Here is a 21,815-nt window from a genome sequence, read left to right as displayed (position 1 = left end):
AGTAGTTAATGCTCCTTTTTTTTTCTTCCAGTCTGCTATATTATGCTTTTATTGTATTTTGCCGTGGCTTATTCGCTTCCGTTATTTTTTGTTTCGTACTGCTTTGAATTATTTGTCCTTATACCGCGGGTTTATCGTAGACAACCTCTCTACCTTCAGAGCCGGCCTTAGGGTCAAATAACTAAAGCTTGAACTTTAGGCCTCCAAATTTGGGGGGCCCCATTTTTTTTTTTTTTTTGGAAAATAATGAGTACTTTTAAGTAGAAAAGCATAATTTTTAAATAAATATCAAAAATATATTTTCACTTTTACTTGTCCACTTTCGCTTATTTAGATAAAAATAATTTATTTTACTGTTATACCCTTATCACTAATTACTCATTTCAAATCATTTTTCAAATCCATTAAGACTATATACCAATTAATATGAGCATTTTTATAAAATATGTACTTCATTATTATTTCTTTGTACAAAATCCATAGTGAACAGGTAAAAGTGAACGGATGGAATACATTTTTATACTATGCTCTTTCTTGACTTGTCCAGAATGTCGATCTCTTATATAACATTTATACACTCATATATTCACTTTCTTGCTTTATGAATTCCAATCTAATATATATTATTATTCTCAGAAAAATCATAGGTTAAGACTGCTTTTGACAAAATATAGTGCACTCTTTTATATTTTTTTTCTTTTGTTTCAAAGAGGAGTTATTGAGCAGCCAAAAGATATTTTGGAATCAAATCATTGATTTTTTTTTTTAATTAGATTCTCTTAGTCTAAAATTTCCAAGTGTTATTTTTATCTAATATTTGTTGTTTTTGTTAGTTTTACTTCATAGTATAGATTATCCAACATGGGACAAAGTAATTACAAAACACGACACACTACAGCAAAAGAAAGAAAATTACGGAGGCAAACTCTCCCGCGCGCGTATATATATATGTGTGAGGGCTTTTTTCAAATCAATTTCAAATTTGAAGTTTTCCTCTTCCTGACCTATGGCTAAAACTGCCTTTCAACTCCTATCTCTAACTTTCCATTCTGCGTCCAAGCTAATAGCTGATGAAATTAAGAACTCTGCTGGATCGCATCCAGCATTTCGATCAGGAATCATATTACTTGGGCAGAAACACAACCACTTAATTGCAAATATGGAAAAGATACTCATCGATGAAAGCAAAATTGACATCAAATTTGAAAAATTAGACGAGGAGAAAGCAATTAGCGTCGCATCCAGCTTACTTGCCGAGTCTTTCATTATCTCGGTGAGTATTTCAAAAATTTAATAGAGATTGAATCTATTTTGTGTTTGTTGAATATAGATGGTTCCGTTTTGTGTTTGTTGAAGCTCAGATTTAATGGAGATTGAATCCATTTTGTGTTTGTTGAATAAAGAAGTTTCCGTTTTGTGTTGGTTGAACTTCAGATTTAATAGAGATTGAATCCATTTTGTGTTTGTTGAATAGAGAAGGTTCCGTTTTGTGTTGGTTGAACTTCAGATTTTATAGAGATTGAATCCTTTTTGTGTTTGTTGAATAGAGATGGTTCTGTTTTGTTCGTTGAACTTCAGATTTAATAGAGATTGAATCCATTTTGTGTTTGGTGAATATGGATGGTTCCGTTTTGTGTTTGTTGAACCTCAGATTTAATAGAGATTGAATCTATTTTGTGTTTGTTGAATATAGATGGTTCCGTTTTGTGTTTGTTGAAGCTCAGATTTAATGGAGATTGAATCCATTTTGTGTTTGTTGAATAAAGAAGTTTCCGTTTTGTGTTGGTTGAACTTCAGATTTAATAGAGATTGAATCCATTTTGTGTTTGTTGAATAGAGAAGGTTCCGTTTTGTGTTGGTTGAACTTCAGATTTTATAGAGATTGAATCCTTTTTGTGTTTGTTGAATAGAGATGGTTCTGTTTTGTTCGTTGAACTTCAGATTTAATGGAGATTGAATCTATTTTGTGTTTGTTGAATATAGATGGTTCCGTTTTGTGTTTGTTGAAGCTCAGATTTAATGGAGATTGAATCCATTTTGTGTTTGTTGAATAGAGAAGTTTCCGTTTTGTGTTGGTTGAACTTCAGATTTAATAGAGATTGAATCCATTTTGTGTTTGTTGAATAGAGAAGGTTCCGTTTTGTGTTGGTTGAACTTCAGATTTTATAGAGATTGAATCCTTTTTGTGTTTGTTGAATAGAGATGGTTCTGTTTTGTTCGTTGAACTTCAGATTTAATAGAGATTGGATCCTTTTTGTGTTTGTTGAATAGAGATGGTTCCGTTTTGTTTGTTGAACTTCAGATTTAACAGAGATGGAATCCATTTTGTGTTTGTTGAATAGAGATGGTTCCGTTTTGTATTTGTTGAACCTCTTGACCTCCCAGTACTTACAAGACGTCCAAGTTCTCCAAATTTCCCCAAAAAAATCTCGTGGACATGGTTGTTGAACTTTACCTCCCACCAATTATTAAGAGTTTTTCTAATGTTTTAATGTTGGTGAAAGATGCCCAAAGGAGCACCAAACAGTCTCCAAATGTGATCAGTGACTTCCCCTTCAATGGAAGTGTGTTTTATAGAATCATCCACTGAAATTTGACAGCAAAAACACTTGGATGAATTTTGAATGCCAAATCTGGAATTGCTTCATCGAATAGAAATTTTCCTCGGTACAATCTCCAAACTAAGAAGGAGAATTTGAGAGGTATTGCATTGTGCCAAATTCTGGCTAGATCTTGATGTTGTTCTTTTCTTTTGTTTGAGTTCAGTGTTTTAAAAGGCAGTTTCAAGACTCGCCTCAGGACGAGGCACTGGCAAAACGCCCCGGGGCTCACGTGCGGGGCTTAGTTCTTGTGAGGCTTACGCCCTAAGCGCCCGACTGTACGCTCTAAACACGCCTAACGCCCAACGCTCGGGACTCGCCTAACAGTTCTTACACAATTTATATATTAACTTCTTTAATTAAAACCGTTGACCCTTGTAATTCTTTAACAAATGAATGCTACTTAATATATAGTTTTTCATCTATAGAAATAAAAAGATTGAGTGTAACTCAAATAACAAGTCGTAGTATTGCATATTTACTATTTGAGAACATCGTGAGGGTGAACATCACTTAATATTTCTTTTAAAAATATATAGCCGATTTGTACATTTTCACTTGTCATTGGTCTTTTATCCTATATATCAAAATTATCATATTTTATTATTTCGCTATTTGAAAGTAATTTTCATTTTATTCATGAAGGAATTATGTTTTGATTATAATACTGATAAAGTTTATTGATATAAAATGAATGGTATGATAGTAATATTGTTTTGAGAAATTGTGATTTTTTCATTGTTTGAAAAGTTAAGATGTTAAAGTTGATTTGTATTACATAATAGCTTTTATTTCATTGTATTGTTTATACTTGTAAAATTATGTTATATATAATTGCAAGTTGTAAGCAGGGGTGGCAAGGGTGAGGCTAGTAAAGCTTTTGTTTTAGACCCTCAAACTTTTGAGGCCCCAAAATTTTTACCGATGAATTTTATGGTTTAAATTTCTCTTAAATAATATTGAAGATTGTAAAAAGAAGTACAAAATATATATAACAAAAGAAAGAAAAAACACTATCTACGTTTTAAAACTTTGAACTAAACTACTCAAAATCTTCATATTATTAAATAAAGTTTTTATAATAACATCCTAGGTAATGTCTTTAAAACACATGGCTAATATCATATTGACTTGAATTGATCCTCACTAATATAAATACTAATGTTACTATTATCATTTATTTACAGTTTTCTTTTATTTTTTATGTAATTTTACCTATTTAAAAATATTTATTTTAATTATAATATTTTACGAATACTAAAAATATATACCCGTGGGGCTTACGCCCCATGCCTTGGGGCTTACGCCTCGTCGGGGCAAATGTAAAACGCCTGCCTTACGCCCCCGCCTTTTAAAACACTGTGTCTGACAATGTGCCGTGCTGATTTGTTAGAATATATCCCATCTGTATCTGTAGTATCCATCCAAATCGGGTCATCCTTCAAATTCATCTCACCAATATCAACTAATGAGACTGATTGCAACATCCTTCTACTACTTTTTTGTAATTTGTTCTTATCTTTTATATGTATATCTCAACATCCATTTCTCTTTTAGGCTGGGCTTATCTTGTGGTGACTCCAAACCACCTATGCATCCAAAGATGTAATGGAGAAGTTGACGGTTTTGAAGGAGGAACTTCTAGAAGATCTTGATGGCATGGGGGAAAGGGTGGAGACATTGGAGCATGATGTCTTCAAAACCTATGCGCAACTAAAAGTCACACAAATGCTCAATGGCATTCCTTTTGAGAAGAAAGTCATCCAGCAGCTCCTTGCTCTAAAAAGGATAAAAGAGGGGAAGTTGAAGCTTGGTGCACCAACACAAATGCTCAATGGCATTCCTTTTGAGAAGAAAGTCAACCAGCAGCTCCTTGCTCTAAAAAGGATAAAAGAGGGGAATGTTGAAGCTTGGTGCACCAACCAGCAACTCCTTACTCTAAAAGAGATAAAAGAGGGGAAGTTGAAGCTTGGTGCACCTTTCTTGCATTTTACATCTTAAGAATTTACTTTTCAATAATAGTTTTCCAAGTATAGTTTGAACAGTCCACAAGCAATATAAAGACTCTAAGTGAGATCACGGATTTTACACGTATGTTTGAAATATATGAGCAATCTAAAGAAATAAGTGGGATTATGAGTTTTACATGTATGTTTGAAGAATATGAGCAATATAAAGAGATCTTGTTCTTTTATAAACAATTCTTTTCCAAGTGACCCTATAGCAACTTCATTCATTGGGTTGTCATTAAATGATCTGCATAAGTGAAACACAACAAAGTTAATGGAAAATGTAAATTGAAACATCACTAATTAAGGAATTGAAGACATTTCAAGTGTCCATATTAAATCTGCACTTGAGTATAGAGCCTAGAGAGAGAAGTGATGGGGCAGGGTGGAAAACTGTCTTAAACATATGGTAGCATCTAGTAAGCAAATGTGAAATCTTATAAGATATACACTTTAAGTCCTAAATCACCAAGCAATTGGTTTATGGTTGTGTTCATTACCAGAAAATTGACCAAAACATTAAGGAGTTAGGTCCCCACGTTCTGAATCCATGACAACTTAGTTCGATTGAGAAACATCACATGCAGAATTTGAGCATGTTACTGGAACATTTGGAAGTTGTATAGCATATTATAACACTTAGAATGGTGTTCAGTCATCTGAAAAATTGCAAGATTTTGAGAGTCTGCAATTGCCCACACCTTAGGAAAGGAAGGGAAATGAAGCAAATTTCAGCAGTAGAAAATGACTAGTCAAAATCACAAACTTGAGAGGTCAATCTGAATTTTTTAATCAGTAAAGAGAATTGTTGAAAAAGGTCAATCTGTTTCACCACATGCTACTAATATAATCTAAGGTGCCAATAATTTTTTTGGCAGAGAAGAAGGGATATGTGGCAATTTAAGGAGAGCTGGGCCCCACAGATTCCAAAGTGTCAACTGTCAAGCTATGAACACTTCACATAAGTATGACGGGGCAGTAGTACTATTATGACACTGAGCTAAAATTAATTGAATGTTAATCATATTACTTTACTTTATATATACACACACTAGCAATATATGTCCGTGCTGAACATATTTATTCACTTTAATTAGTCAGTTTTTAAGGTTTGTATTTTGAAAATAACTTTTAAAAACACTCTAATTATTATTATTATATATAGCAATATATACAAAATGTATTTTATGTACCATCACTTTAGTTATAATTATAAAATGAAGTTTAAAAATTAAAAGCATATGATGGAATTAAGTTTGAGACGGAAAGAGTCCGATTTTTTTCTCATTGTCATGACAATGAAAGTTGTTCATCGATGCGAAAAAGAAAATTAGTAAGAATATGAGGGGAAATTAATACTTTGATTCTAGATTTTTATTTTAAATTCTTTAATATTTTATATGTATGCCGATAGGTTGATATCCATCTCAATTAACTAACTGTTCAGATCCAAACATAAGAACCATTGTTGTATATATTAAATTTTTTAAAAGCAAAACTAAATAAAATATTTTCATTAAATTAATTAAAAAATATATTATAATTTTTTATATTAACAATTATAGATAAAAAGAATTGTTACAAAAAAATGAAAATATAAAGTAATACATTTTATAAATGTAAAGAAACAATAATCATAGAATGCAAAGGAGAGTAAAATAAGTAAAATATTGACAAAAAAGAAAAACGGGGATAAAAGTCACTCCCTTTTTACTTTTACTTGGATACTCCCTCCGTCCCATATTACTTGCCACTTTCCCTTTTGCGCGCCCCTTAAAAAATCATAAATAAAAGATATATTTTACTATCTTACCCTTATCTCTCTTCAATAAATACATTTTAATCAAATTGACTATTTTCAAGAACATTTATTATTAAGAATAAGATGAGAAAGATTTAATTAATTTTATTTTGGTTTTGTAAATGAACAAGTAATTTGGACATATATTTTTAGTAAGGTGACCAAGTAATATGGGAAGGAGAGGGTAAGATGGAAAGATTTAATTAATTTTATCTTGATTTTGTAAATAAACAAGTAAACAACATCCACTAAATGTTGACATTTCTATTTTCATTTTTGCTTTCCACAAAAAAAAATAAAAAATCATATAACGACAACCCTACCCTAGAGCCCCCAAAATTGTGGCCAAGTAATATGGGAAGGAGAGGGTAAGATGAAAAAGATTTAATTAATTTAATTTTAATTTTGTAAATAAACAAGTAAACAACATCCACTCAATGTTGACATTTCTATTTTCATTTTTGCTTTCCACAAAAAAAAAAAAAATCATATAACGACAACCCTACCCTAGAAAATACCAAAAGTACCCCTCTCTAGCTCCGCACACAAAATCCAAATCGTAATTCGTAAATCATCGGTCCCTCCGATTTATTATTACCCCTTGAGATCTCCTCATTAGCCGTGTAGTAGCCCAAAAATAATGGGTCCCATGACAACTATGTCTGACAAATCATCTTTTCTTTTCATATAACAGCATATAAAAAAGCGACAAATATAAGTCTCAATTATTAATAGTTTTTTGCTTTGCGAGCAGCTTAAGAAATATTTTCGCCGTCTCAATCATGGAGCACAATTTTCTTTTTCAATCGATTCCAAAAGAATATCATCTATCTATATTGAGAAACAATTTAATTTTATAAGATAATTTATAACTATATAAATTTTAAAAGTGTTTCTTTAATTTTATGCTAGTCAAATGATGTCAGATAAATTAAGACGAAGGGTTATTAATTAAGAAAATTAAGAGATTAAATTGACACAGAGCTAGGTAGTAATAAGAAACTAATTCCAAAAAGCAAACAATTTTCTGCAGAAAAGTTTCTTTTGCCCTTTCCAAAACCAGTGTCACAAAAAAGTAAACAAAATCAAATCTCAATACCCACAAGAGCGGTGATCCAGTTGAACTGATATTCTCAAGTAAAACTAGTATTGGGTGAAATCTTCATCATTATTGAAATACAATAGATACTGAAATGAGAGAGATTTATAAGTAAAGCAAATCATAAAAAAATGGGATGGGGAAGAGCAACATATGAAGGAGTAATAGCAGTTGGATCATTATGTTTATTGGGTTGGACAGGGTTATGGTTTTTGAATAGAAGATTATATAAGGAGTATGAAGAGAAGAGAGTATTAGTTCAGATCATTTTCAGTGTTGTTTTCGCTTTCTCTTGCAATCTTTTTCAGCTTGTTCTTTTCGAGATCATTCCCCTTCTTTCCAAAGAGTAATACGCTTTGCCTCAACTCTTTTCGACAGGGTTGTTTTATTTTTCTTACATCTCTAGTACTACCTGCTTGTTTTTTTTCACTGTGTCTTATCTTATTATCTTGCTGCTGTTACTGCCTGTTATTACTGCTGTCTTTTCATCTCCCTTTGAACCGAGGGAAACAGCCTCTCTGCCATTACATGGTAGGGTTAAGGTCTGCGAGTGGGATTATACTGGGTATGTTGTTGTTGTATTATCAACCGGATTGACTTGCCTATGTAGTAAGACTAGCAATCTCCACTTCCCAATCTTGAAATTCCCTTCTAAATCTCAAGTCCCAGAAAGTCTTTCTCCGCCTTGTGACCCCCTAAAGCATTTATATGTAATCTAGCAGAACACTATGGGGTGAGATGGGGTGGGAAGTGGGGGTTCGGATTCGCGGGAAGGGTGGGTCGACGGGATGGTCAAGGGGTGTTGGGTGGGTGGGGCGGAAATAAGGAACTTGAATGTCAATTATGGTACTTGTTTTCTCTATTTCCGTTAGGAAAATCATTTTCTCATTTTTAAGGAACTTGTTTTCCTAGAGAAAATGTGTTTCAAAACATTTGGACGAACCAAAACAAGTGAAAATTGGAAAAAAAATTCCGGTAAATGTTTTCCTCCATATTGAACACACCCTTAGAGATGTTGTTGTGTTTGGTTAATTGGGAGCAGGTGAGCTGGGTCTGCGTGATTATGGGGTTCGTACCGGAGAGAATCCTGCGATTTATAGAAGATAAATTACGGTGTTCAGCTTAAATGGGGATTATGTTGTTTCTAGTTAGAGATTGTCTTTGCAGGGATAGATGCAAATTCTTCATTGGATCTATGAAATAGGAATAGAAGAACTGATGATCTGGGGATGGAAGATTACAGCCTGTTTATCTATCAATGAGCTAGGCATTAATCCAAACTAGTTGGGTTGGTTATATGAATCCTCTATATTTGTTCTGTTCAAGTGGGACTTGATTCCTTTCAATACTGGTAAACTAATTCGTAGATTAAGGCAAATTACGGTTTAAAACTATCAGTTCTGTAAATCTCACAGTTAGAGCATTGAAATGCAAGTCCTCCACCATATTGAAAGGACTCCAAGTAAACACTAGTACCGTAAGTATAATAACAATAACCAAGCATTAAACCAAACTAGTTGGTATGGTTACATGTATTGTTGCTCTTCCTTTGTATTATTTAACTAAATTCACATGTATTATGAGATTAGAAATATTTGAGAACAACTTTGTTTCGTGTAATTTTAGGTGTACCTCATCTCCTTGTAGCACTAAAATCCTAAGTGGTCGTTTGGTTTAAGGTATAACATACGTACAGACCAGAGTATCTGGAGGTTTATATATGTCTTTTTTTTTTTCTTTTCGAAATAAGATATTGCCAAGCCATCTCTGGCAACTTTAACTCATTTATCCTCTATATTTGCTACATGCACCTTCTGTCTGATGTGATCATTTTGAATCATGTCTAATTTTTTTCATTCAAAAGATCTTGGTCCACTCTTCTATAGAACTTGCCTTTTACTTTGTTACGTATCCTTTTATTGCATAGTACTTTTGCGGCACTGATACATTACAACTAGCCTATTTAATTCTACGTTACATCTTCATTTATCATGCCATTTTCTGAACGACCGAGCCTAAATATTTAACTTGTTGTATTTATATACCAAAATCCCCTCTAATCTCACTTGGTCATCGTTCATCTTGTGGAGATAATTACACTGCATATATTTTGTCGTACTTTGACTTATCCTAAAACCCGTAGAGTTCTTTTCCATATTTCCAGTTTTTGAATTGACTTACTCGCTGGTTTCATCAATATATCACCATATGCAAATAGCGCATGAAACCTCATCCTATATCTTATTGGTCAACACTCAACACAGTTGAAACATATGAACGTACATACTTTTGACACTGGTTTGGTGTTTAGTGATGAAATCGTTTGACTTATTAAAAAAAACTCTACTGGTTAACTCACCTGTAGCTAGGGATGGTATGGTTCAAGGCAAAATCCTTGTGTAGACTCAAGTTATGGTAAACCTATCTATATATCTTTTATATTTGATATAGATTCATATGTTTCAAGTATTAACTGAAGAACTCTTTTTGATATTCTATCATATGCTTTCTCTAGATTAATGAATATTATGTGAAAATCCTTTTTCCTTTCCCATAGATTTTCATAAATTTTCTCTAAAAAATGTAGTCTTTGTTGGAAATTTTGTAAACATATACCGAAACTGATTCTATGTCATCCTTGTAATGTCACTAAAGTAAAGTTGTATCATTCTTTCTCAAAGTACCATCATATGAAACATAAGTTTAACATCATGATTGTTCATCCAAGTTTGAATATGTCCTTTTTCTTACATATCTGAACTAATGTACTCTTTTTCTGCTCGTTTTCTATCTTTCCACTCCTCACTAGACTCAGAATATGGTTTGTTATATTATTTCTACCTCTCTGAGGTACTTTCAAACATCTATAAGGATGTCATCTGCATCACATGGTTTGCTAGCCCACATTACTTGTTGCATTCTTTACTTTGGCAGATCTAAATCTTTATCTAGGAATGTATTTTCTGAAGAATTACATCCCTTTTTTTTTTTTTTGATGAAGTAATTGATTCTATTCAAGGCATCCAAAAGGTGCAAAGTAGTTACAAAGGATTGAGCACAAGAATGTCATCTCTAGTACATAACTAAAGAGCAAACAAAATCTAAAAGGCTATCAGGGGAATCTATTGGGGATAAAAAGGCCTAACTATGTAAATAAAAAAGACATTTAGCTTTGAGCATAGTTTGACTAGTTGAAAGACCATCAAAACATCTACTATTCCTTTCATTCCATATAGCCCAAAAGATGGCAGCTGGTATCATCTTCCAAATCTTCTTGCAAATCTTCTTGATGGTGCTGTCAACTTTCCATTGGCTCCAGCTTTCAAAAACTTCCCTGATAGTGTTTGGCATTACCCATTTGAGTCCAAAAAAGGTGAGGAACATATGCCATAGATCAACAGACCAAGGAATCCTCGGTCTGAAGAATTACATCCTAATGAGGGAGAAAACTGTAAAAATCTTTAGCTAAAGAGTGAAGAGGCAGAACAAGTGGAAGTTTTAGATATATGAAGGTTCCAATTGTTGGTCCGCAAGTTGCAGCCAGGAAACTGTAGTATAATCTCTCTACTGATTATTACTCTGCTGGAAACTGAATATAGGGATCCTTTGCCATGTGTTTCAGTTTTTCTCAATTTTCATTTCCTCAATTGGTCCTTATTTTTGATCTGTTTGATTCTTTTTTTTTTTCTCCCTCCTAACTTATAGATGATAATGACCTTTTGGCTCTTATTATATTTAGAGTGGAGCTATGAATGTTGATGGTCAGTTGTGTTGGAAGGTGGGAGATAAAATTTCGAAATATATTCTTAAGCTATATGTTAGAACATTGAAGCTCGAAAGGTCCTATAGCTAACTGTTGTTTCTGAAAATCGTGTCTTTCACTCTCTCATTCTGTTTCTTTTCAACTCAAGGTTTTACATGTAAGAGTAACGACTGTTTTGCTTAACCTTTCCAGATCTAATCACAAAACATTATATATTTTTGTTCTTCGAAGTCCTCTTTTGGAGTCAGGTGATTTATGATTACATTCATAATAGTTTGGCTTCCTGTATGAATGTCTTTAATTGTTAACTGATGATCCTAAATTCGCACAAACTAAAGATTGCATCATCATGTTGGCATTTTTTTTGACACATTACATTTTTGTGCAAACACTATGTCCTCAATACTAGTTCCATGTATGACATATCAAAAAAAATATAGTTCCATATATGACTTTAGTAGATTATATCATACGTCCTTCATTCCATTTAAAGATCACCTATAGTGACCTACTTGGATTTTAGAATAAAATGCTTAACCACATTACTGGATTCACTTTGGTAATAAAATGTTTGAAATAATGGTTCTGTGAAGAAAAATGGAATAATTAGTTGAAAACACGTCATATCATTTTAATATTTATATGAAGTAGTATTATCTTAAATTAGTTTGAATTGTTCGAGAGAGAAAATTTTTATATGAAGAGGTCAGTAGGTCATTTTTTGGGGACAGAGGGAACATTATCTTCAGTCAGTTTACTAGCTTTGCACTATCTTTTAGGTTTTTATAAGTTGTTTAATTGATTAACCATTCTGTGTTGACTGTAGGGCAAGATGGATGAATTGGAAGGTGGATTTGTTTTGTTTGATACTGTTACTAGTCTTCATGTTGCCCTACTATCATTGCTACCTGATGCTTTGCAACAGTGGTAAGTTGCTTTAACTATGACCATGCTCAATCAAAACTTCACTTTTCACCTTTTACACACCTTTGTTGAATCTGGTCTATCCTCTTCCTTTTTTTCTGTTTTTTTTTTCTTTCCATCTATACTTTTATTTTTATTTTTCCATTCCTGCTGTTGATGAGATTCGGTCGAAGCTGCTTACTCTGCTGTCATTTTAGTCCCAAGATGCTTCTTGGCACAAAAATGTGATCTTTTCTTCCCCTTTGGAACGAAGAAGGGTTAAGACTACCACAAGGCTTTCTAAACATGATTTTATTTATTAATCTCTTGCATTCCTGTTTTATTTCAAATACATTTAAAATTGTCTATAACATGTGATGTTGCTCATTTTTTATGATTATTTCTCAAGAGAAAAAATGATAAGATCCCAAGTATTGGATACTTTACGTCCTCAGTAACTTAACTCCTTAGCTATTAAGGAAAAGAGTAAAGAGGATAATACCTAGTTGCTCCTGTGCTAATCTAATATACAATTTAGATAGGTGTGCTTTGTGGAAATATCAAGATGGTGTTTAGAAGAATCGTTACATGAGCTTTATTTGCACGATTTCCCCGTCTATGCGTAACTCTTACCTGCAACCTTGGCTACACTTTTCATGCACATGGAGGTTTCATGGTGGTTTACCTCTAAAGTTTTAGTAGACAGTGTCCTTCTGCATGCTTGCTTCATCACCTTAGATGCACTTTTTTGGAAGTACTAATTTGTATCATGCTCTTAAAGTAGAAGAAAGGGAGTTTTACCATGAGGATTAATTGAAAAGCAATCAATTTAGAAAACTGTTTATTTTGGAAGGAGTGAAGACTTGATCTGGTTATGGGTTACTAAGGCTAGCTTAGAATTTTAAGCTTTTAATGCACTTCAATTGAATTGACTATATGGTCTAGGTAAATTCTCACCTTATGAGCAACTTCTGCCGTTGAGTTAGGCTCAAGGTCCATTTGCCCATACTAATTTTTAATTTATCCAATGTTGGGCCACTATATTGTATTGTCCGCACTTCAATTGTCCAACCTTGAGTGTGCGGGAGGGATGGGGATTTAAGTGTCCTACATTGATTGAGAGAATGAGTTGTTGTCTGTTTATATGATCTTGAGCAATCATCACCTCAGAGCTAGCTTTTGAGGTTGATTTAGGATCAAGGTCCATACTTTTAACGGTGTATATTGTTATACTTTAACCGAACTCGACTTGTTTGGGACTGAGGCATTGTTGTTGTATATTGTTGTACTCATGGCACATCATTGTCCTTTTATGTCTACTCCAAATTCTCCCGTAAGGGCCCAAAATTAATATCATAATAACCATGAATAAGTAGGACAAAGTCTTGACTCTTGACCATAGAGCAGCTTGATTATAGTACTCCGCTGCTGTTCCAACATTCTCTCTCTCTCTCTCTCACGCGCATAACTTGCATGCTTTTTAACCATAAAAAAAGATTTGTTCACACTCGAATCGAATATTAGACTGTACCATCTCAATCACCTTTCTTCAAAAGATGTTCTGAATCTTGAGTTTGTATTTCAGGAGTGAGGAAGGATCGGGCTGCCGTGGGTGCTATCTTATTCTTGTTGGCTTTTCTCTATGGTTTTTGGCGTTTGGGCATTCATTTTCCAATGCCTTCTCCTGACAGAGGTTTGTATATTTCTTTTGTTGCACATGGATCTTGTTCTCCACCCTTCTTGTTGATTTTCTGAATATTGAAATAATGTTCTCTAGGCCACGTCTTTATGATAAGACATCATAGTGACGTGACTATCAAGGACCAGGACTCTTGTCATCTTTGTATCCCCAGTCTCCTGCATTATAACTATGTTTTTACATTCTTTTTTCAGGATTTTTCACCATAACTCAGCTGGTTAGCAGGATTGGAGTGATTGGTGTGACTGTCATGGCTATCCTTTCAGGTTTTGGAGCAGTCAATTTGCCCTACAGTTATCTATCCCTATTCATCAGGTAACATTTGAGCATAAAAATGCAGTTTAAATTGGTGCTTATGAGTGCAAACTCGGTTTATAGTTTATCTTCTTGGAGATAGCACGGAACTAGATCTGATTGTGAATTGTACGGTACATTCCTTTTTCAAACCTCCTCTCTTCAATGGAGTGATTGTTATTTTAATAAAGATAGTTTTGGTTAATAACCCTTGCTTTTGTTTACAACCTACTATAGCCTTACTTAGACTAGGTTTTAACCAATTTGAATTTGATACTCCTAGTATTTAGTCAAATATATGTTGAACTGAAGTCTATAGCAAAAGGAGTGGTATCATATTTATAGTAATCATACTTGGTCTTTTAGTATCCTGACTCTTCCTATATTGAAGAGAAATAGAGGAATCAGAGATCAAAGGACTGGAGAGGCAGCTGATGCAGTCAATTGAAACTTGTATTGCAAAGAAAAAGAGAATTATTCTTGGTCAGAGGGAAATGGAGCGGATCCAAGACTCGGAAGAGGTTAATCGGTCAACTTTTGTATGCTTTCATTATGTGTACAACCCCCCCCCCCCCCCCCCCCCCCCCAAAAAAAAAAAAAAAAACACGGAAAGAAACACATATTATTGTTTGTAGGTGGCCTGTACTTTTCTTCTTTTTCATATTAGTGCAAAGTTATTGATAATAGCTTAGTTCTAAATGGGGCTATTGGGGTGCGTTATTGATATGCCTTTATATACCCCTACCCTACCTTCGTTGAAAGTTATAGGTGCTCCATGCGGTTCTTGAAAATATCTAGAGTTGGGTATATATGACACTACTGCATCTTCGTCCAAGTGGTTCAACCGATGACCTCATTAATTACATAGAAATCACATTTTGTAATAGGGGACAATTAGCTATAGCAGTGGGTGTTGTAGCGTTTGTAAGTATTTCTTGCATGAAGCACTTTCCTGAGTATCTCTCTCACACCCTTTTCTAGGTCAAGTAGCAATTTCGTAAAGATATTGATGAAAAATCTTATACCTTGATTTAGAAACCAGAACTTAATTTCTTGCTCGAGTTATACTGCGACTTCCCGTGTTTAAAAGAAAGGTTAGCTGATTTTTGCTATGCGAGTCAATACCTCAATTTTCACATTAGCTGCTATTGAGATAATAAAAGAACGAAAAGGCAAGGTGTTGTTTCGTGGTTCTGAACATTTGCAGTTTCTCCATGTATCTTATTTTGAAGCGTGTTCTCTCATATGTTTCTGCTGCAGAAAACAAAATCCAGTTCCTTCTTTACGCGCATTGTGGGAACAGTTGTACGATCCGTTCAGGATGACCAAAAGGAACAAGGTTGGTGTATAGTAGAACATTTCTCCTGAAAATTTATTGATTCAAGTGCATACAAGCCTCCGTAAACCAGATTCTCTTGTTTTTTTTTTTTTTTTCATTTCTCCTACATGTGCTGATTGTAACTAATTTCTTTTGTGGCAATTCTTAGTTTCTGTTGTTTCTTCTCTCTCTCTCGCTATCTCTGTGTTAAAATTCTTTCCTAATTTTGTAACTGGACAGTTTGTTTGAACATGCCCAAACTTTTTGAAGTTGTGAATTCAAAACAGCAACCCCCTCGTCCTTCTCTTAACTTACTGCCAAGCAGCATAGTGATAGGTGACAGAAAATTATTCTGGATGGAGTGAAGCAGCACATCTAAAGATTTAAAATAAAAATAGCTGGTATTAAATAACTGGGGTAATGCTTGATATTCTTTATTCTACGGCATGGGAAGTGAAACAATTCCTAACTTTATTTTGAATGATCACAATGTCAAGAAGAAAGTTGATTATTATGATTCTGATTAGCAGGAGCAGTAGTGGGATGAAAGCTCGTTTTTTTCTATTTGAACTTTAAAAGCTTTATTTTGGATTATATGCAACTTGATAATAACGAGGAATTGAGTGGCATAAATTGCATTTTGAAGAAGTGACTTTTTTTCTTGGGAATCTTCAAGTAATATTACATTTGAATGGAGGGAGAAATTATGCTTAAGATTCATGGTTTGATATGCTGTCCCTGCAAATAAGACAACAGCTAGTTGGCTTTCCTTTTGTCTCTAAATACTAGGATCTAAGAGCATTGCCATTACTTGCCTAATGGATTCAGTTTTCATCTATTTAAGTTTTTTTCCTCTTTTTTATTTCAAAAAAAAAATAAAAAAAATAAAGAAGAAGAGAAACATCAAATGCTCTCTCTGCAGTTGTACATGATATTTGCATTACTTCTAACAATTCGTTGACACACTTCTCTTTGGTGTTGAATGCACTTCATGCATGAAGATATCAGAAACATGGAAAATGAAGTTCAGGCCTTAGAGGAGCTATCAAAGCAGCTGTTCTTGGAAATTTATGAGCTTCGGCAAGCTAAGGTTCATATTGAACTTTGTCTTATGTTGCACTATTTTTACCTGTCCATCTCGCTAAAAATGACCTAGTATGACCAATGTGATTTTTAAGAGAGTGATATCTGAATAAATTATCATTCTGATTTGGTAGAAGGAGGTTAAAACTACAGTTTGAAGTTGTTGTAGTTATTCTGTATAGATAACATCAATATTTGAAACAATGAGAAGTAGTATCAAGGTACTTCCTCAAAAGAAAAACAAAGTAGTAGTATCAGGTTATATTAATTTGAATTGACTAACAAACAATTAATACTTTTTTTCAATCCATACCAACGAACAATTATATTAGTTTGAAATGTTGGAAAGGGTGGAGAAACATTCCTTTTAACGAAATAGCTCTGTGTTTTTGGGAAGATGGAATGAAAAAATAGGTCACTGTCGCACTCAATGGTGTGGCATAATCAATGAAGTGGGTAACCTAATCAGGCTGGCTTTCTTCCTGACAGTCTACACCTTATCAAACAGAGTACCAGTTTGCAAGAATGGTCGCTCTTCTCTGGTTAAAATATTTATGCTGCCCATATTGTTTGAGCAAATTATGCAGCCAACAAAGCATCTCCTCATTCCTTCCCTCTCCCCAAACTGTATACTTGTAAAAAGGGCAGCCCGGTGCACTAAGCTCCCGCTATGCGCGGGGTTCGGGGAAGGGCCGGACCACAAGAGTCTATTGTACGCAGCCTTACCTTGCATTTCTGCAAGAGGCTGTTTCCACGGCTCGAACCCGTGACCTCCTGGTCACATGGCAACAACTTTACCAGTTACGCCAAGGCTCCCCTTCAAACTGTATACTTGTATTTGACTAAAAACATATATTACATGGTGTTTATCTTTTTCTTGAGCAATTTTCTTTCTTCTTTGGTTGTTTGTGAGCTTTCCTAGTTGAAGGGTTCGGGGGAGGGGCTGTCTGCTGTATTTGTCTGTGTCTCCTATCCAACAAGGTAGTCCCTCTGAATATATTTGTGTGTCCATCCGCTTCCGTGAATTCAAGTCTGTATGTTGCTATTTTATAGTTTTTTCATTGTTTTTACCCTATGAGAGCAGCAAAATATTCCTTTATTTGTCTGCAAGCTCATAACGTTGTGGTCCATCATCGAGTTTAGCTTGTATTGTAATAACTCCTTTTCAATTAATTTAATTCAATTGGTTTGAAACTACTTTCTTTGTGTTTAACTGACTCAATTTGTCCATGACACCAGGAAGCTGCTGCTTATTCTCGAACATGGAAGGGTCATTTGCAAAATCTTTTGGGCTATGTGTGTTCTGTGTATTGTGTCTATAAAATGATAAAGGTATGAAAAGGAAATTAAATTTGGTAAATTTGAGCACCTCTCAGATGATGTCTTCTCTTTTCCTGTTCATATGACAGGCCTACATCAGTGTTAGCAGGAAACTTGATTGATGTATTTATTATTGATCGACACTAGTGCAGAAACTTTTATGGTCTTCCATTTCTATATCATAATTAATACTTTGACATGGAGTCATGGACACTACAAAGTCTGTTCATGTTGAGGATCTTGCTGCACTCACCCCTTCCAAATTCTGCTTGTTAATGTTCAAGCGAGATAGCTAATTTACCGTTTAACTTTTGCAGTCTCTTCAGAGCGTTGTTTTCAAGGAGGTGCGCTTCTAAGTTAGAATTTCATCTGCTTAATGGTTCACTTTTCTTTATGTAATTTATAGTTGAATCCTGCATACCAAGCCTATACTAGATGAAGTTTGACACAAGCATACTGTTCTTTGACAGGCCGGTTCTGTAGATCCTGTAACAAGGACAATCAGCATATTTTTACAGTTCTTTGACATAGGAATAGATGTCAACTTGTTATCACAGGTTCGTCTCTCTGTGTTATTTCATCTACTCACGATGTCCATGGTTATGGTGCTTCTTGGATGGTTAGCCTATCATTTGAATGAAGCTGTTGTTTCCGTTAATACATTTTGGTGAGGAACGTTCAGTAATGAGGTTTGATTGAGAAGCTAGCTTCTAGAATACTTGCATGAAATTTGAAGGAATTGGTAGAAGATGAAAGTGCTTGAAGAAGGTGGCTTTTTATTTTACCTATAGCAAAACCACTGAAAAACTAAATCAAGATTCTTGAGTTTGTAAAAGTGAAAGCTGAGAAGCTAATTCAACACATTAGCAATTTCCCCCTTTTTGGTGTGATAATGGATGAGTAATCACATTAATTGTTTCTAAAAATTATAATAAAATGTGGCAGCTAAAATAAACCTCATCGATAAGCTATGTTGCTCGGTGTCGAGTGTCGGATACGGGTACGGATCTAGAGGTCAGATTCGGCATAATCTAAATTTTAAGATTTGGGGGTACGGATCCGGGTACGGATCCAGGTGCGGGGGTTCGGCTAAAATAATTCAAAATTATAAGAAAAATAACTAAATCTATGCCTAGAAATAAAAAACAAAAATAATTTTTTATAGTTATGTTTCATTTATAATTAAATATTAATTTTTAATTAACTTGAAACTCTTCTAGATACAATAAGTGTCCACTCTTCAAGAGCTCTCCGTTTCTTTCAATTTGGACTCAATTTTTTTCTCAGATTGGTCCATGGACTTGGTCAAAGTATCCAATGTCGTTTGACCAGATCCGATACGAATCCGGTGTCGGTGTCGTGTGGTGTCGGACACGGGTGCGGCAGCAAAAGTGAAGGGTCCGAGCAACATAGTTGATAAGAAGACAATCTTTAACTATTGAATTCCTGTCAAAAAAAAAAAAAAGAGACAATCTTTAACAGTATACTGTTGTTTCTAATATCAAGTCGAGGTAATATTTACTATCTTAGTGAAATTAATTATACCACATAACAGGAAGGGATGACTGTTCTATGAGTGACATTGTAAGCTTTAGGAGTTCAGTCTGAGGCTCTTCTCATTAGTTTATTGTTTCTGCTAGTATTTGGTATTTCATTTTCTGTACATGAGCTGTCTGACCATTGCTCCGTTGTGCAGTACATCTCTCTCCTGTTCATTGGGGTGTTGATTGTGGTATCTGTGAGGGGCTTCCTGACTAACTTGATGAAGGTAAATTTATGCTTCACGGTCGCATCTAGGCTAGGCAATACCTCTTAATCTTGTTGACTGTGTTTTACATCAGTTGCTTTGAGGTAACAATATAATTTAAAAACGGCGTAAACAGAAAATTCCTTGTTGTATAGAGGATTGGGTGGAGTTTGTAGAGGATCATATTTTGTAGATTCTTGACCTTTTCGTATACCCTTTGTATACGGGCGTTTTGGCCATGTTTATGAATGAAAATACTTTTACTTGATAAATAAAAAAAATGAATTCTTTAAGGTTTAATTTCAGACATTTCACAGAAACGTGAAATCGAAGTAGGCGATAAAGTTTGATGAGTAAATTCGCCAATTTGGTTGCACATGCACCAGCACAGATAGAAGCAAGGAAACTACTTTACATTCTTTAACTGTTTGAAAAATGAAAAACCATCTTTTTATTTACTCGAGTATCCTGCAGCTAACTTGAAGCATTTTGGTTGTGCCCAGTTCTTCTTTGCAGTCTCCAGAGTTGGAAGTGGATCATCAAGTAATGTCGTACTTTTTCTCTCTGAAATCATGGGAATGTACTTCCTTTCCTCCATTCTTTTGATCAGAAAGAGTCTGGCAACTGAATATCGGTATGGTTACTACTAATGAGCTCTCTATTCTGAATATCTGTTACTAGATCTCTTTGCTTTATAATGTTCTGCACTTCAAACTAATCACGGTCTATTTCCACTTACCGAGTTGTTGGCAAGAAAGGAACTTGAAAGTTTGTTAGTGTATGTAATTATGCCCTTTACTTCGGAACTGACCATTTTGTGAACATTGGAAAACGTTATTATTAAGCTAGTAAACTTGATTTTGGTACATGATCTGATATCCCTTTTTTTTTTCTACACTCATGTATGCACTATACCCTAACCCGATTTATGCTGGCAGGATAATCATAACGGATGTATTAGGTGGAGACATACAATTTGACTTCTATCACAGGTGGTTCGATGCAATATTTGTAGCCAGTGCTTTCTTATCGCTGCTTTTGCTCTCTGCACACTATACAGCTCGCAAGGCCGATAATAAGCACCCAATTGATTAAACCATTTTCCTGAGTGAAGATGCTATTTTTTATAGGCAAGAATCACCTACACTTTTCTTTGGAATGATGTATCATTGATATAGTAGCAATTTTTGTATGATCAAAGCTATCTGGTTTCCATCTAATTGATGTCTTCGTAAATGTGGTGCTTAATCAATTTTATCACACAATACTAGCTACCAGATTAAATAATGTCCCAGCAAATTCACGGACGCTTCTGTTAACTCATTTTGATAGGATATTTAACGTTAAGGTCTTTTATAGGGAGGTACTTTTTTGTTGGTAAAGGGGTAGTAAGTAGACAGTGAATTAGTTGAGATATACACAAGTTTGATTCAGATGCAATTGTTTTAGAAGAAGATATTAGCGTCTAAAGCACTCGATCATATCATGATTTGATTTATAGTCTATTTGGGTTGCGCATTCACTTATATTCTTGGGTGAAGATGGTTTTCTATATATGTGAAATTTAATTATTCACTTTCTCAGATTTCGTTTAATCCCCTCTTGTTCAGAAGTACTAGATGCTCAATTTGTCACTTAGGTTTTGAGTTCTCGATCATGGTTGCATCGTTTATTAACGGATGAACTTTCTTTTCTTTTTTAAGGAAGGAGGCCATACGTTTGTTATCGTGTGTACGTTTAGGCATACATCATCGGCTGCAAACTAGATGCGTGAGTTGTATATATGAGTTATATCCCCTATATGAAACCTATTAAAGTGTGTGCGCAAGACAGAGAGATCCAACACTATTTATATAGCTAATGCTTTGTCAATGATTAAATATTCAAAAAACATATATATATATATATATATATATATATATATATATATAGTAGTGAACTTTTTCCCCTCCAGATGGGCCATTAAGATTTTTACGAACAGAATGACCATACGAAAGCGAAATAGCAATATTATGTAGTTCATCAAATTCCCTGCAACAAATCACAAAATGCAACGCGTGATAAGAGAACATACTTTCATAACATGTAGTCCTAAATCAAAATATTTATGCAAGGAGTCTAAAATGATAAAGATAGATTTTAACAAGTGTATAATCAGTGTTTACACAATGATTATACT

At 34.2% G+C, this 21,815-nt stretch overlaps 2 protein-coding genes across 4 annotated transcripts; both read left to right on the top strand.

Moving 5' to 3' along the window:
- The first annotated feature begins 975 nt into the window (after window positions 1-975).
- LOC132617484 (uncharacterized) lies at window positions 976-4,812 on the top strand. 2 transcript variants are annotated; one of them, XM_060332488.1, is made up of 2 exons: window positions 976-1,273; window positions 4,158-4,812. In XM_060332488.1, exon 2 carries the CDS (start codon window positions 4,209-4,211, stop codon window positions 4,599-4,601), a length of 393 nt encoding a protein of 130 aa, XP_060188471.1. In that variant the 5' UTR covers window positions 976-1,273; window positions 4,158-4,208; the 3' UTR covers window positions 4,602-4,812. The 2 variants fall into 2 exon arrangements, with proteins under 2 accessions (XP_060188471.1, XP_060188472.1); XM_060332489.1 differs by having other exon boundaries at window positions 976-2,702.
- Window positions 4,813-7,395: 2,583 nt separating this feature from the next.
- On the top strand, window positions 7,396-20,856 carry LOC132616487 (GPCR-type G protein 1-like). Of its 2 annotated transcripts, none has more exons than XM_060330909.1 (13): window positions 7,396-7,855; window positions 12,099-12,199; window positions 13,761-13,868; window positions 14,069-14,189; window positions 14,560-14,689; window positions 15,429-15,507; window positions 16,488-16,576; window positions 17,809-17,901; window positions 18,207-18,233; window positions 18,360-18,446; window positions 19,586-19,657; window positions 20,140-20,270; window positions 20,575-20,856. In XM_060330909.1, the coding sequence occupies exons 1-13, from the start codon at window positions 7,641-7,643 to the stop codon at window positions 20,729-20,731; spliced, it is 1,410 nt and encodes a 469-aa protein (XP_060186892.1). In that variant the 5' UTR covers window positions 7,396-7,640; the 3' UTR covers window positions 20,732-20,856. The 2 variants fall into 2 exon arrangements, with proteins under 2 accessions (XP_060186892.1, XP_060186893.1); XM_060330910.1 differs by lacking the exon at window positions 7,396-7,855 and adding an exon at window positions 11,500-11,520.
- Window positions 20,857-21,815: the final 959 nt, after the last annotated feature.

The sequence above is a fragment of the Lycium barbarum genome, chromosome 11 (assembly GCF_019175385.1).
Source record: "Lycium barbarum isolate Lr01 chromosome 11, ASM1917538v2, whole genome shotgun sequence".
NCBI classification, from domain to species: Eukaryota; Viridiplantae; Streptophyta; class Magnoliopsida; order Solanales; family Solanaceae; genus Lycium; species Lycium barbarum.
This window is presented reverse-complemented; position numbering and strand designations above follow the sequence as displayed.